Source organism: Cadophora gregata, assembly GCF_030347475.1.
Source record: "Cadophora gregata isolate MNR1 chromosome Unknown scaffold_13, whole genome shotgun sequence".
Lineage (NCBI taxonomy): Eukaryota > Fungi > Ascomycota > Leotiomycetes > Helotiales > Ploettnerulaceae > Cadophora > Cadophora gregata.
Window position 1 is genome coordinate 527351 of NW_026695936.1, and position 12215 is coordinate 539565.

The following is a 12215-nucleotide window of genomic DNA, read 5'->3' on the forward strand; positions in this document are numbered from 1 at the left end:
AACTCTCGGCCTTGCGGTTTGGTGCTAAATTCGATAGTTTTCTGCAGGAGGAAATTCGTTGATATACGGAGGTAGATGTTGCTGCTAGTGTACGTGAGGACTACGGAAGATTCCGAATACTGGAGATGAGATGGACAACGGCACGACTCAGGTACGGTGGCAATAATACCCGACATGGCTTCCGGGAGTTGTGAAAGCCTGTGGCCGGGAGTGGCCCTTATGTCGTCAGGAATAACTCCAGATCTATTTTTCCGTCATTAAGAACTCTCTATTCTCATGGGAGCACGGCATAAGTTCGTGAGCAGTTCACTCCGCAAATCCACACCTTCGGAGTGCAATAATACACTCGTCTTACCGCGTGCCATCAGAACTCTGCTCCTTCAGAAGTCGGAAGGAGGTGTCAGGGAACACGTCTAGAAAGAGTTAAAGTTTGCCTAGGACTTAGCTTCCGACTGGAGGCATCCAATCGGATCCTAATTTCAACATCTTTTGATCTGATGAAGGAAAGCACCATAAGCCCCGATGCTAGTCTGACAGAGACAGCCTCCAAATTCTAATTGTCCACTACTTAGCATTTCTGCCCAACGACCACTCATCCAAGATCCAAACTGGTGTCGCGGTCGTTGAACCACACCACACAACAACAGACCGATTGCTCGAGTCAGATTCGCGAGACTGGACGGCTTTTTCAGCTAGCATGGATATGTCTTGCGTGGACGTGATACTTGACATCTAACAGTACTTCCAAGCCTTAGGGCAGAACTGTCCGATGTCTGAGTACAACTTGGGACAAAAGCAATGCCTCTGAGGATGCAAGTACGCGTCTCATGCGAGGTCAACGGTAAAGTCATCTGGACGCGCGCTCGCACGGGCAGCAGCCGCAGGCCCGCAGCCAGCCCTTCTCTTTGCAAGGTGGTTTTCAATAGGTATCAAACAACGACGACATCCTTGGAGACAGCTCCGACAAACTGGATGTGGCCAAGGAAACGATGTCCAACATTCTATCCAGTATCTTGGAGCTCCACCAATCAAGCTGTTGGAATCATGATCGGTTCTATTCAGAACTTGAAACGGGCCAGGGACAGGAGCTTCGCTTCGTGTTGACAGGGGCTGAATATAGAGCTAGAGCAAGCCGACATCCCGCCACCCCCCCTTGAAATGCAGGGATTTCACGTGGATCTGGGATTTATCTCCCCAGGTGCATGACGACGCTCCCAGTAAGATGACGAGAAAACGACTCGAGTGGAGTACGTATGGACAATGCGAGTATTGAGCAAGGTTCTACATGTTCTTCAGATGAGCCAAGACCGAGCTAGTGTAGATCTTTCGTGGGCGCTGGGACGTGTAGCAGGTCAAATACCTGGAGGGCGATCCCCGTCACTCAAGGCTTTCCCCCCTTCTTCTTTCTCCTCCCTCCCTTTTCATATTGTTTCTGGTTCGTCGATCCATGAAGAAATTCCTTGAAAATGTACTTTTTGGATGAGATAGGAGAGTTGTAAACACGAACGGCATGACGGGTGGCATCCCTCAGGGTGCGGTCGGCGTGTCTGTCATTGTCCTGCTGTACTCTGCAGGATGTCTCACGCTCACTACGCTGCTGACTTGTCTGCTTGTTAGCTTTGGCGAAGCATGGTCATGTATGTTGGGAATAAATCTCAATTGAAGACTTGTGCTAACAATTGGCAGATGTCACCATCTTTTCCGGCTTCACGGCTCTCAGTACATTTGCGTCACTCATCCAGCAAATCCACTATGCCGCAGCTTGGGAGGTCATCAAAGAAGCACAATTTCACAAGGCTGTGGAGTCTCAAACTCGCAAAGGCCTGGCATTCGGCGGCGCTGCTCAGATCGTTGACCAAGTTCTATTCTATATCCGTAAGGACCTATTCCGGAGCATATAGCACAATGGCTGACTGTATATCGCGAAAGAATTCTACAGTTACAATGTCATGGCACTCAATGTCTTTTTCTGGACGGTTGCCTTATTTGCAGGCGCATGGGAGCTTCGATCGAATTGGCTTGGCGAATGGCAACACAGGATGGCCCCAGTCTCGAAGGTCTTTTCGGTTCTCTTCCCAATTCTCGTTATCGGATTGATGCAGATTGAGTCTCTACAAAAGGAACCATCTGCTTTTATCATTGTTACATATTTTGCAAGTGAGTACCACGTCCCGAAGCCATATTCTTGCGCTGATGTAACCCAGTGTTCACGAGTCTTTCCATGGGTAGCATCCTACTAGTCTTAATCCTCTATAAGTACATGAAGACTCGCCGACTTGTAGCTGGACATTCGCAGAGAAGGGGTCGCTGGTGGGCCTCAGATGGATCCAAGTCTAGGACTGATGAATCAGCATATGCCGAAGGAACAGTCGATACCGCCATATCAGGAACTCTTTCGAGCACACGCAGGTCAATTTATGACCGAGCACTTATCACTCGCTTCACTATTGGTTTTGTCATTCTTGCGTATGTATCTACTTGCGCCATGTGCCACATGATGCTGACATTATTCTAGGTTATTCGAAATCACCATCATAATTTTCACACTATTTCAAGCCAGTAATAACGCCAGCATTGCCGCAGCCGGCAAGCCAGACTTCAGCGTATCTGGATCCATTGTTGACATCGTTCTTTTTATTCCCGGAGTTACGGCATCCTTGGTCGCCTTCCTTGTATTCGGGACAACCAAGTCATGGCGTCAATATCGAGACCTGGTTGTAGGCGGGTGTGGCCTGAGACGAAAAATCGTCCACAGAAAACAGCAAAGAGATGAAGAAGCGAGCAGGCCTCAAGGCTTAGAATTCGAGAGGTTGCCAAGTCTTCAGAAATCTGCATCCGAAGAGCAGCGAAAAGCTGTACAGGAGTCTGAAAACCGGGTCCGAATGTTCGCCAGAGAGTTGAATCACAATACAGAACCTGCTGCCGAAAGCTCGACTCCTCCAAAAGCTCACCTACGATCCCCAAGCAATACCCGAGTTCCGCAATTCCATCGCCCCATGCCACCTAGAACAGAAAGCAGCTTGACATCTGGCCTCATCGAAGTCGGCATATCCATCGCTCCGGGAAACCAGGTCGTCCAGTATGATAGTCCGAATAGCAAGAAGATGCAGCCACAAGAGTCGATTGCAGAAAGGAGGTTCGTCAAAGAGAGGCCCCCACTGCCGAGATCCCAAGACACCTTTCTGTCTGATTCCAGCGGGTGAACTTGCTGACCTTGCATTCAGATCGAGCAGGTCTAGCGATTCAATCGAACTCATGCCTGCATCTCATAATGCTAAACGTTATACGATTTGGCCCAGTCCTCCTGGTGGATAAAATTACTTGGAGAGTAAAATGAATGTCCATTCACGCTCACAAATGAACTTCTGGGAGTCTTGTGGATAAAGATAATATCCCAACAAGCATCGCACCACTATCAATGATTCCCGCGGGGCCATGATGACTATGGGAAGTCATGTCAAGTGTTTTCATCAACCACGAGCTCAGTCAGGTATGCATATCACGACTCTAGCAGTAAGGCTGAAATCACTGACACAACTCTGTTTCAGTAGACTCGTGCTGTATCGAGAGCGTTCTGCTGCCGCGACATGCCAGCTGTCCGGTGTGGTTGCTCATCGATCTCCAGCATTCGCAGTCCATGACTTTAAGATGTCTGCGTAGTTCAGAGCATTTACCAAGAAGCAGTCAGGGTATGATGTCAGCCAGCTAGCCAGTCCTACGCCGCAAACTAGGAGATGGCGACCAAAACCTCGATAGCACAGAGGAAGTCAAGGTTGAGATAAAGCCCTGAGCGGAGTGTCATATCGAACCAGGGGAGACAGCTGATTGGTGTACACTACTTTTACGTGAAGGAGCTAACTCCGCCGCTTTGCAATCATGACTAAAGCTGTTAGTCCCCAAAATTTCTGCTAAATATGACATTATATATCAAGACTAGATAAACATAGATTCTGTCCAAATATTTCGGCGGTCTTGTATGCAAAAAAAAGCCTCTCTGGAGAAGTTTCTTTTATGGTCAATCTAAGTCTTAGCCAAAGGCGAAGTAATCATGATTGATGTAAGCTACCCGAGCTTGATTGCCTCCTCAATTCTTGCTTATTCGTCTTACTTCGTTCTGTTGGTGATATATCGCCTCTACTTCCACCCTCTCTCATCAATTCCCGGTCCCAAGCTCGCAGCCGCAACTCTTCTGTCCGTCTCTCACTCACTCTCATCTTCCCTCCCTTGCCGTCCCATCTCAACCCAACCCATCCCAACCCGACTAACCACCCACCAGCTACGAGTTCTACCACGATGTCCTTCACTCCGGCTCCTACATCTGGCGCATCCGCTCTCTGCACGCCCAATACGGCCCCATAATCCGCATATCCCCCAACTGCATCCACATCAACGACCCCAACTTCTACGACATCTACAGCGGCAGAGTTGGCGAGAGGCGCAACAAATATCCCTGGTCAGTAACGCACTTCGCCTGTCCGCAGTCCATAATCGCGACCGTTGATCACGACCACCATCGGCTGCGCCGCTCAGCCGTATCCCGTTATTTCGCTAAGTCGAACATCCGAGCTATTGAGCCGGAGCTCAAAAAGCATGTGGAGAAATTCATGGAGAGGATGAAAGAGTTTGAGGGGAAAGGCAATGGGCGGTGGGGAAAGGGAGAGACGGGCTTTGGAGAGCCGGTGAATATCTGGAATGCGTTCAAAGCGCTGGCCAGCGATGTGGTGACGGGGTGTGCGTTTGGCGAGAGCCATGATTTCCTGAGTATCCCGGACTTCAATGCGGGGTTCTGGAATGTGTTTACGGATGCTGTGAGGATGGATGCGCTGACGAATCATTGGCCTTGGTTTCTGCCGCTTCTGATGAGCTTGCCGGAGTTTGTCAGGGAGGGGATGGGGATGGGGTATATGTTGGTGTTTGAAAAGGTGATTTTATGCTCGCGTTACTTCCTCTCTGTTCATACTTTTTGCAGTGCTCTACGAGTGGAGATCAGTGGCAGTGAGTTGCTACTCAGCGGAGAATTGTCGACTAACAAGTAGACCAGAAATCACGAAATCAGTTGAAACGCATGGTCGCAAACCGAGAGCTGGAAGAGAAAGGCACCAAGACCATTTTCGGAGACGTATTGCGGAGCAATCTCCCTGCAGCAGAGAAAAGCGTTGACAGAATGTGGCATGATGGCCAAGTTTTCAACGTAGCAGGAAGCGAAACAACGTCCTGGACATTGGTGAATTGTATTGTTTACCTGCTCAGTAACCCTGAGATCATGACGAGCTTGAGAGAAGAATTGAAAACCGTGTTGAAGGATGGCACAATTACTGGCGTGACAGTCGCTGAGCTGGAGGCATTGCCATATCTCGTAAGTGATGAATTGGTTAAGAATTGGGGTTCAGTCGGCTAATGAGGACATGCAGACTGCTGTTCTCAAAGAGTCTCTGAGGTTAAGTTATGGAATTTCAGGTAGACTGTACCGCATATCCCCAGATAAAGCTCAAGTCTTCAACGATGGAACGCGGGATTGGATCCTTCCAGCAGGCGTATGTTCTCTAAACTTTCACAGTCCGTAGCCTCGACATGCTTCACTGCTAACTTTGGCAAAAAGACGCCAATCAGCATGACGATCCCTCTCCTCCACCACAACCCTGCCATCTTTCCTTCTCCGGAAACCTTCAGTCCGTCACGCTGGCTCGCCAACCCTGCGCTAGATAAGTATCTTTTTGCATTCTCGAAAGGGCCGAGAGGCTGCGTGGGTCTGAATCTAGCTTGGGCACAGATGTATTTGGTCATCGCGGCGCTCGCTGGAAGGTATTCGGTAGAGGCAGACGGGGGAGAAGTGCCGAGGATGAAGCTTTGGAAGACAGGTGTGGACGATGTTTTGCTGAAGCATGACTTTTACGTTCCTGGCCAAACAGAGGAGACAGTGAAGAAGGGAATTTGTGTTGTGGTTTCGGGGTAGCGCGGCTCAGCTCTTGAAGATGGGACAGTGGGGATTATCTAAGAGGTGTTTACATGGACGTGATGAGGATGCCAGGCACTTTCATGCTCGAAAGATTTTTACTTCTGTAATTCGATGAGAGCCGACCTGCAAGACATCTGTCATACTCAAGGTTTCCATCTTGTTTTCCAGCCGCCGCTTTTCCCTCCCGAGGCTTTCACGGACATTGATGATTTCGAGGGGAGACGCGAGCCCACTGAACTCTGCGGTTCGTCTTCGAACAAAAAAACATGATGAACATGCTTCTTGCTTGTCCGTTTCTTCTCCACCTTTTCAAGAGGACTTTCCGCCTTTCTTCCCGCTATTCTTGCCAATTCAGCTTCAGCGTCTAGAGCAGACCTCCTAGCTCTCTCAGCTTTTTCATCACTCATCTTCGTAAGTGATTCATTCAACTCCCGAACCTTCGCCTGCTTCTCCTCAAGTTCATCCTCTGTCTTCCTCCTCAAGGATCTCTCCTCCCTCAAGTCTGCCTTCAATCTGTCAACCTGATCCCTGAGCTCACCCTTCTCCTCTTGACTTTTTTTGAGATCATGTATAGCCACTTCGTATTGATCTCTCATTTCATCCAGTCTCCGCCCCAGGATTTGTATTTCGTTGTCTCGTTGTGTTAATCCCTCTTTCAGAGATGCAATCTCGGCTTTGACGGTTACGAGTTCGGTGTTCAGGCTGTCAACATAGACACCTGCATGTTGTTGAGGCGTCAATGGACGTTCAATGTGTAATTGTCCATTATTTGTGTCCATCACCGGTCCGCCATGACGATGAGTGTCATTTCGAGGTAGTGGCTGATGCGAGGGCTCCGAGTCCTTTCCATGACTCTTCTTTAATGGTCTGGTAGGAACAATAGGCCGTTCGCCATGAGACCAGCCGCTTCGATTCAGACGTGAAGTAGGCGGACTTCTCTTGGTGTCAGCAGCGGATTCATCTGCTCTCTGAGTGGCGGTTGTTGAGATTGTGGAGCTGGTTGATGCTCGCTGAGATACTTCGAAAGGTTTTGCTCGTTCCATAATTCGGGGCCCGCGTTTCACTGCCATCTTGTGATATATTCTCTCAAACAAAGATTTCTCATAGAATTGGATGGCGTATTGGTAGATGGAAGGCTTTGCTAGAGCGGTGCTCTGATACTTGTCTCGTTCTTTAAATGGGGTCTTCGTAACCAGAGCAGAGCAGCACACCCACTTCTATCGAGGGCGTTGGTGCGATCATGTGGAGGGGAATGATTCGATAGCTGCGAGGCGATTATGCATACCTCTCGGTACAGGTGCTTTCCTTTGAGCTGATTAGTTGGAAGTCCAACAAACTTCCGTATTGGTGGTTGCTTGCATGCGCGTCAATTGATTGGCCTCGCCTGGATGCGAGGTTACGACAGCGTGCGAGTATCTCTGGTTTCGGAGTATCATCACTCCAAACTTCTACGCATTGTTTTCTGACTGTACCGGAATCAATTTATAGATCGACATCATTAGGTTGTGAGCGTCAATATATCCGAATCAAGCTTCCAAGGCGTTGGCGGCTCAAGATACCCATGAGACGTATGCTCAATTCCTAGGCTGCTAGGAAGACGAGTAGAGCAATAGCAAATACAAATATCATGCATGCATCATTCTGAAGAGCAAAAGCCATAGATTTTCTCAACACTTCTCATTGTGTAATTTTCACACTCTCCACAGAGGGATGCCTCGAGCAAAGTCTGCGCACTTCCCCTACTTATATGTTAACCCAGCCATTCAAATGAAGACAAAATTTCCCTCCTCAGCTAGAATTACATCTTCCATACCCCGGTTTGCAACCCTTCTTAACATCACAATGATCCAGTGTACTTCCACAGAAGAACCTGTAGCCATTTAGTCCTTGTCCATATCACAACCTTGCTTCATCTTCAACTCTCCCCCACACACATCAAACCCAAGAAAGTGAAATAGAGACTTGCGAAGCAGAACAACAACCATTCTCTCCCTTGCCTGCAGGACATCTATACCCCCAAGTCTGCTCATACTTCCTCCTACAACTGCCATTCGGCGAGACTGTCACCTTGTCGATCGGAGCATGGCAGGCAGGTACAGTCGGGTTGCTGTGCGAGGCTTGATAGCCAGCCAGGGTGATGCAGTAAGCGTCTTTGGAGCCGCAGAAGCCGTGGTAAGAGCAGCAGGGTGCGTGAGTCGGGCAGAAGTAGTTTTGATTTGGAGGAGGGTGGGGCCGCAGGTGAGGTTGGGGTTGAGTGCGAAGGTTTGGCGTTCGGATTGTGAAGGGTCGGCGTGTGTGGTATGAGATAGGATGATGAAGCAGAGGAAGATGGTGAAGAGAGAAGAGGAGCATGTTGTTTGTACAGGGTGTAAATGTAGTGGTGGATTGCAGTTTTGAAGTTTACTTTCGTTGGAAACGATTACCTGGCTGATTAGACAAATCCAGTGGAGATTTGGACGTGATTGAAAGGGAAATGGAAACGGAGGTATAAAATACTCGTTCACGACTAGTCTAGAGTTGGATCTCAAGCACGATGTTTCTTCCCCTATTAGGATCGATACTACCAGCGAAGTCGGCCGTTCGTTTGGTCTCAATTTGATACTCACCTAACAGCTTTGCCATGTAATAATATCACATGTTTGAGAATGATAGACTCCTTCCTTTTTGAGACTCATTCAAAGGCCTGTACTGTGAGTTCAATTCACCGACCTGTAGCCCATGACTACTATGGTCGTTCGCTGTCTGCTTTCGTTCTCAGAGCAAAGTATTCTTTGCAGAGACCAAGAAAGCAATAACATATTACTCATGTCAGAGTTCTCATTACCGAAAAATGTATATCTATAAATGATAGTCCATTAGCTCATTTCTTCCAACTGCCTTCTCCATTGCGTAATATCCACAACTTTGCATCTGCCCAGTAGAAGCAAGGCGAGAAATGGGTGGCTTGTCGCTATGATTCTGCATACCAAGCTATTACTCAAGATTCTTAAAGATTTCTCCAACTAGATGAGCTCCATCACTTGGACAGCCAATCTACGAAGTCTCTCCATTGTTTATTTTGCTCCCGACATTAGCCGAATTTTCCTGCTGAGTAATCGCATTTTGGCAAAAGGCTTGACCCCACTGCGGGGTAAAAAGTATTAAGATACTCCTAAGAAAGACTTTGTATGTTCCCACCAGTTGAGTGAATGTTCCAATTGTTCTTAGCTGTGCAAATGCCGATAAAGTTGCGTGTAGCAGCATCTCAAGCTAATTCGCATACATTTCACCCCCGAGGTGTGAGGAATGCAAGCGCAATGTCCCGAGAATTGGTTCAAGAGCCAGGTTTGACATTCGGAAAAGCAGAAATCCGGAAAAGCGACTTCTTTGTAAATATTTCTTGAAATGTATGTGAAGACACGGTCAAAATATCTGACAAAATTAATGAAATTCTAGACCATATATCTCTGGCCAAGTGAAATACACTCGTGCAATTCACAGATGAATCTCTGTGAATATAGAAACCTTAGGGACGAATAAAAATAAGTTCTCGGGTCAGGAGTCAACCAAGCTTAGGAGAAGCTTTCCCGAAATAACTCTGTTGGAGATCCGGAAAATATGCAGTAAGGTGGAGTTGTAGCTTATCTTTGCCAAGTACCGGACTAGCATTTGCTAGTGATAGGAATTGATGCTCCATGCGATTCATGCCAAATTCTCATACATGCAGTCTCGTGGTCATGCATATCGTGTATGTCGGGGAGTAGAGAATTTCACCGGGTTGGAGGAGATTTTCTCGCTTGTATTATTATCGCCATATTTTCCCCATTTCTCACCTGCTTTTTGCAAAAACAGTTCTCAACGCCTACCTATAGATGTACTTTTGTAGACTGCTGATGTTAAGTATAAATTCGAGCAATCAAGCGATTACGAGTAGAGCATCATGAGACAAAAATGCAACTCCAAAGGCACGCAGTGTCGCGTGTCTGCTTCCGCTCGGCAGCTTGCCGAACGGACATTATCCCGGATTCGGCTGTGACGGCACCGTTCTGAACTTGCGCCAAGGTAAGGAGACAAGCAAATCATGGTGTCTAGTTGCGGAGGGCCGAAGATTAGACCATACCTAAAGTGTCTTCAAGCACCGGCGAAAGAGAAACTTGCCGTTGAGAACTCTGCCCTGGGCCCAGCAGAATCCACCCCGCCACTGACCGGCCTCGGACTTGCTAACCAGCATGGAAAAGAGGTATTTGACTCACTGGTTCCCTTCAGTATATCTTCAATCCGCTTTCTTCTTTCCTGCTATTAGTGAAATCAGTCTTTGCTTTTACCCGTTGGATCAATTACGCTCTTATTGCCTTTCATGATCCAGGAGGAAGACTTCTTCAATTGCCCCCACTCTTCGATATCATTATTGCTGTATCATGATACTCCTGTACCATTCAGAACTGAATTAATACTGCTCATTCATCATGTCTCAAACCCGCCATGAAGAATCCTCAGTCCCTCAGCCCGATCATTCCTCTCAATTGAGTCGCCACGATGATGCACAATCCATACATTCAATCAGCACCACGGACGAGAATCCACACTTATCACATACCCGAACCAACATCTCCACACATGATGCTCCCATACAGCACTACTCCTCATTTGTAGAAGTTCCGGATGAAGTATACGACAGGCTATCGCCATCTCGCAAAATTGTCATCGTGGCTCTCCTGTCCTTTTGCTCATTCCTGGCACCAATATCCTCAACGACAATCCTAGCGGCCGTTCCTGAAGTAGCTTCTACGTACAGCAGCACCGGTACGATCATCAACTTGAGCAATGCCCTCTACATGCTCTTCATGGGAGTATCGCCCTGTTTCTGGGGTCCTCTCAGCCAAGTCTACGGCCGTAGATGGGTAAGTTCGCTCTGCCCACTTGCCCATATACCTCTAACCAGATCCAGATCTGTCTTATAACAGCAGCTCTTTTCTGTGGCTGTTCACTAGGCACCGCTCTCGCTCCAAACCTCCCAGCTTATTTCGTCTTCCGCATCCTGACTGCCTTTGAGGGAACCTCATTTCTCAATGTCGGTGCCTCTTGCATCGGCGACATCTACCGTCCCACGGAACGAGCAACAGCAATGGGATGGTTCTTGTCAGGAACGCTAATTGGACCAGCTTTTGGACCTTTCATCGGAGGTATCATAGTAACTTTCAAATCTTGGCGGGTGATTTTCTATCTGCAAACCGCACTCGCCGGAGTAGCTCTGATAGGCGCATACTTCCTTCTTCCAGAAACAGCACACCACATGAAGGCCGATGACCTTGTTGGATTGCCATTGAGGACTAAAGCGCGGGTTTTGGGAGGGATGCTGAACCCTTGGCGTGTGCTGAGGCTCTACAAGTATCCCAACTTGATCATGGTTGCTCTGGCTTCAAGTTCGCTTGTGTGGAACATGTACTCCCTTCTCACCCCTATCCGATATGTCCTTAATCCTCGGTTCAACCTCATGACACCTATCGAATCGGGTCTGTTTTACCTTGCACCTGGATGTGGATATATTCTCGGCACCTTCTTTGGGGGACGATATGCAGACTACATTACCATCAAATGGAAGGCTAAGCGAGGTGGAAACCGAGTACCCGAGGACCGTCTCCGCTCTGCACTTCCTTTCATGGGCGTGGCTATTCCAAGCTGTATGTTGATATACGGATGGTCGATCGAGAAACGCTTTGGCGGTATTGCGTTGCCTGTCATCATGATGTTCTTCCAGGGTGTGGCGCAGCTCTTCTGCTTCCCAAGTTTGAACACATACTGTCTCGACGTGATGCAGAGTCACAGCGCCGAAGTTATTGCTGGGAACTATGTTATCCGATATATGTTTGCTGCGTTGGGCAGTGCAACTGTTTTGCCTGCGGTAGAGAAGATTGGTGTTGGTTGGTTTTCGACGATCAGTGCAGGCCTTTTGGTGGCCAGTAGCTTGGCTACGTATGCTGCTGTGCTGTGGGGTGTTGGATGGAGAGATAAGGTGGATCAGAAGAGGAGGGCAAAGAGGAGACAGAAGATGAACGGAGAGGAAATTGTTGAGAAAGAAGCCGTGGTGAAAGGAGACAAGGATAATAAAGACATTGTTTAAGACCAGAAATTTGGCGGTAGATGAAAAATTAAAGCAAGAAACAAGTAGTGTATAGAGCTGTGTGAAAATATACCTAGGAGATCTAAGCTCTAGATATAACAAATTAGAAGACAATATACAAAATTCTACAAGATTCAACCTCAGACCGACGGGGTGGAT

General features: G+C 48.0%; 4 protein-coding genes across 4 annotated transcripts; 3 read left to right on the forward strand and 1 right to left on the reverse strand.

The window, feature by feature from the left end:
* Window positions 1-1510: 1510 nt before the first annotated feature.
* Window positions 1511-5564, forward strand: ONS95_003655 (uncharacterized protein; the record flags this gene model as incomplete). Its single annotated transcript, XM_058496976.1, has 8 exons — window positions 1511-1637; window positions 1687-1875; window positions 1930-2157; window positions 2205-2466; window positions 2516-3136; window positions 4277-4922; window positions 5042-5356; window positions 5412-5564. 8 exons carry the CDS (start codon window positions 1511-1513, stop codon window positions 5562-5564), a joined length of 2541 nt encoding a protein of 846 aa, XP_058352919.1.
* Window positions 5565-5611: 47 nt separating this feature from the next.
* Window positions 5612-5953, forward strand: ONS95_003656 (uncharacterized protein; the record flags this gene model as incomplete). Its single annotated transcript, XM_058496977.1, has 1 exon — window positions 5612-5953. The coding sequence occupies one exon, from the start codon at window positions 5612-5614 to the stop codon at window positions 5951-5953; it is 342 nt and encodes a 113-aa protein (XP_058352920.1).
* A 146-nt stretch (window positions 5954-6099) lies between these two features.
* On the reverse strand, window positions 6100-7179 carry ONS95_003657 (uncharacterized protein; the record flags this gene model as incomplete). Its single annotated transcript, XM_058496978.1, has 1 exon — window positions 6100-7179. The coding sequence occupies exon 1, from the start codon at window positions 7024-7026 to the stop codon at window positions 6100-6102; it is 927 nt and encodes a 308-aa protein (XP_058352921.1). The 5' UTR covers window positions 7027-7179.
* A 2937-nt stretch (window positions 7180-10116) lies between these two features.
* ONS95_003658 (uncharacterized protein) lies at window positions 10117-12190 on the forward strand. The gene has a single exon (XM_058496979.1). The coding sequence runs from the start codon at window positions 10833-10835 to the stop codon at window positions 12054-12056; it is 1224 nt and encodes a 407-aa protein (XP_058352922.1). The 5' UTR covers window positions 10117-10832; the 3' UTR covers window positions 12057-12190.
* Window positions 12191-12215: the final 25 nt, after the last annotated feature.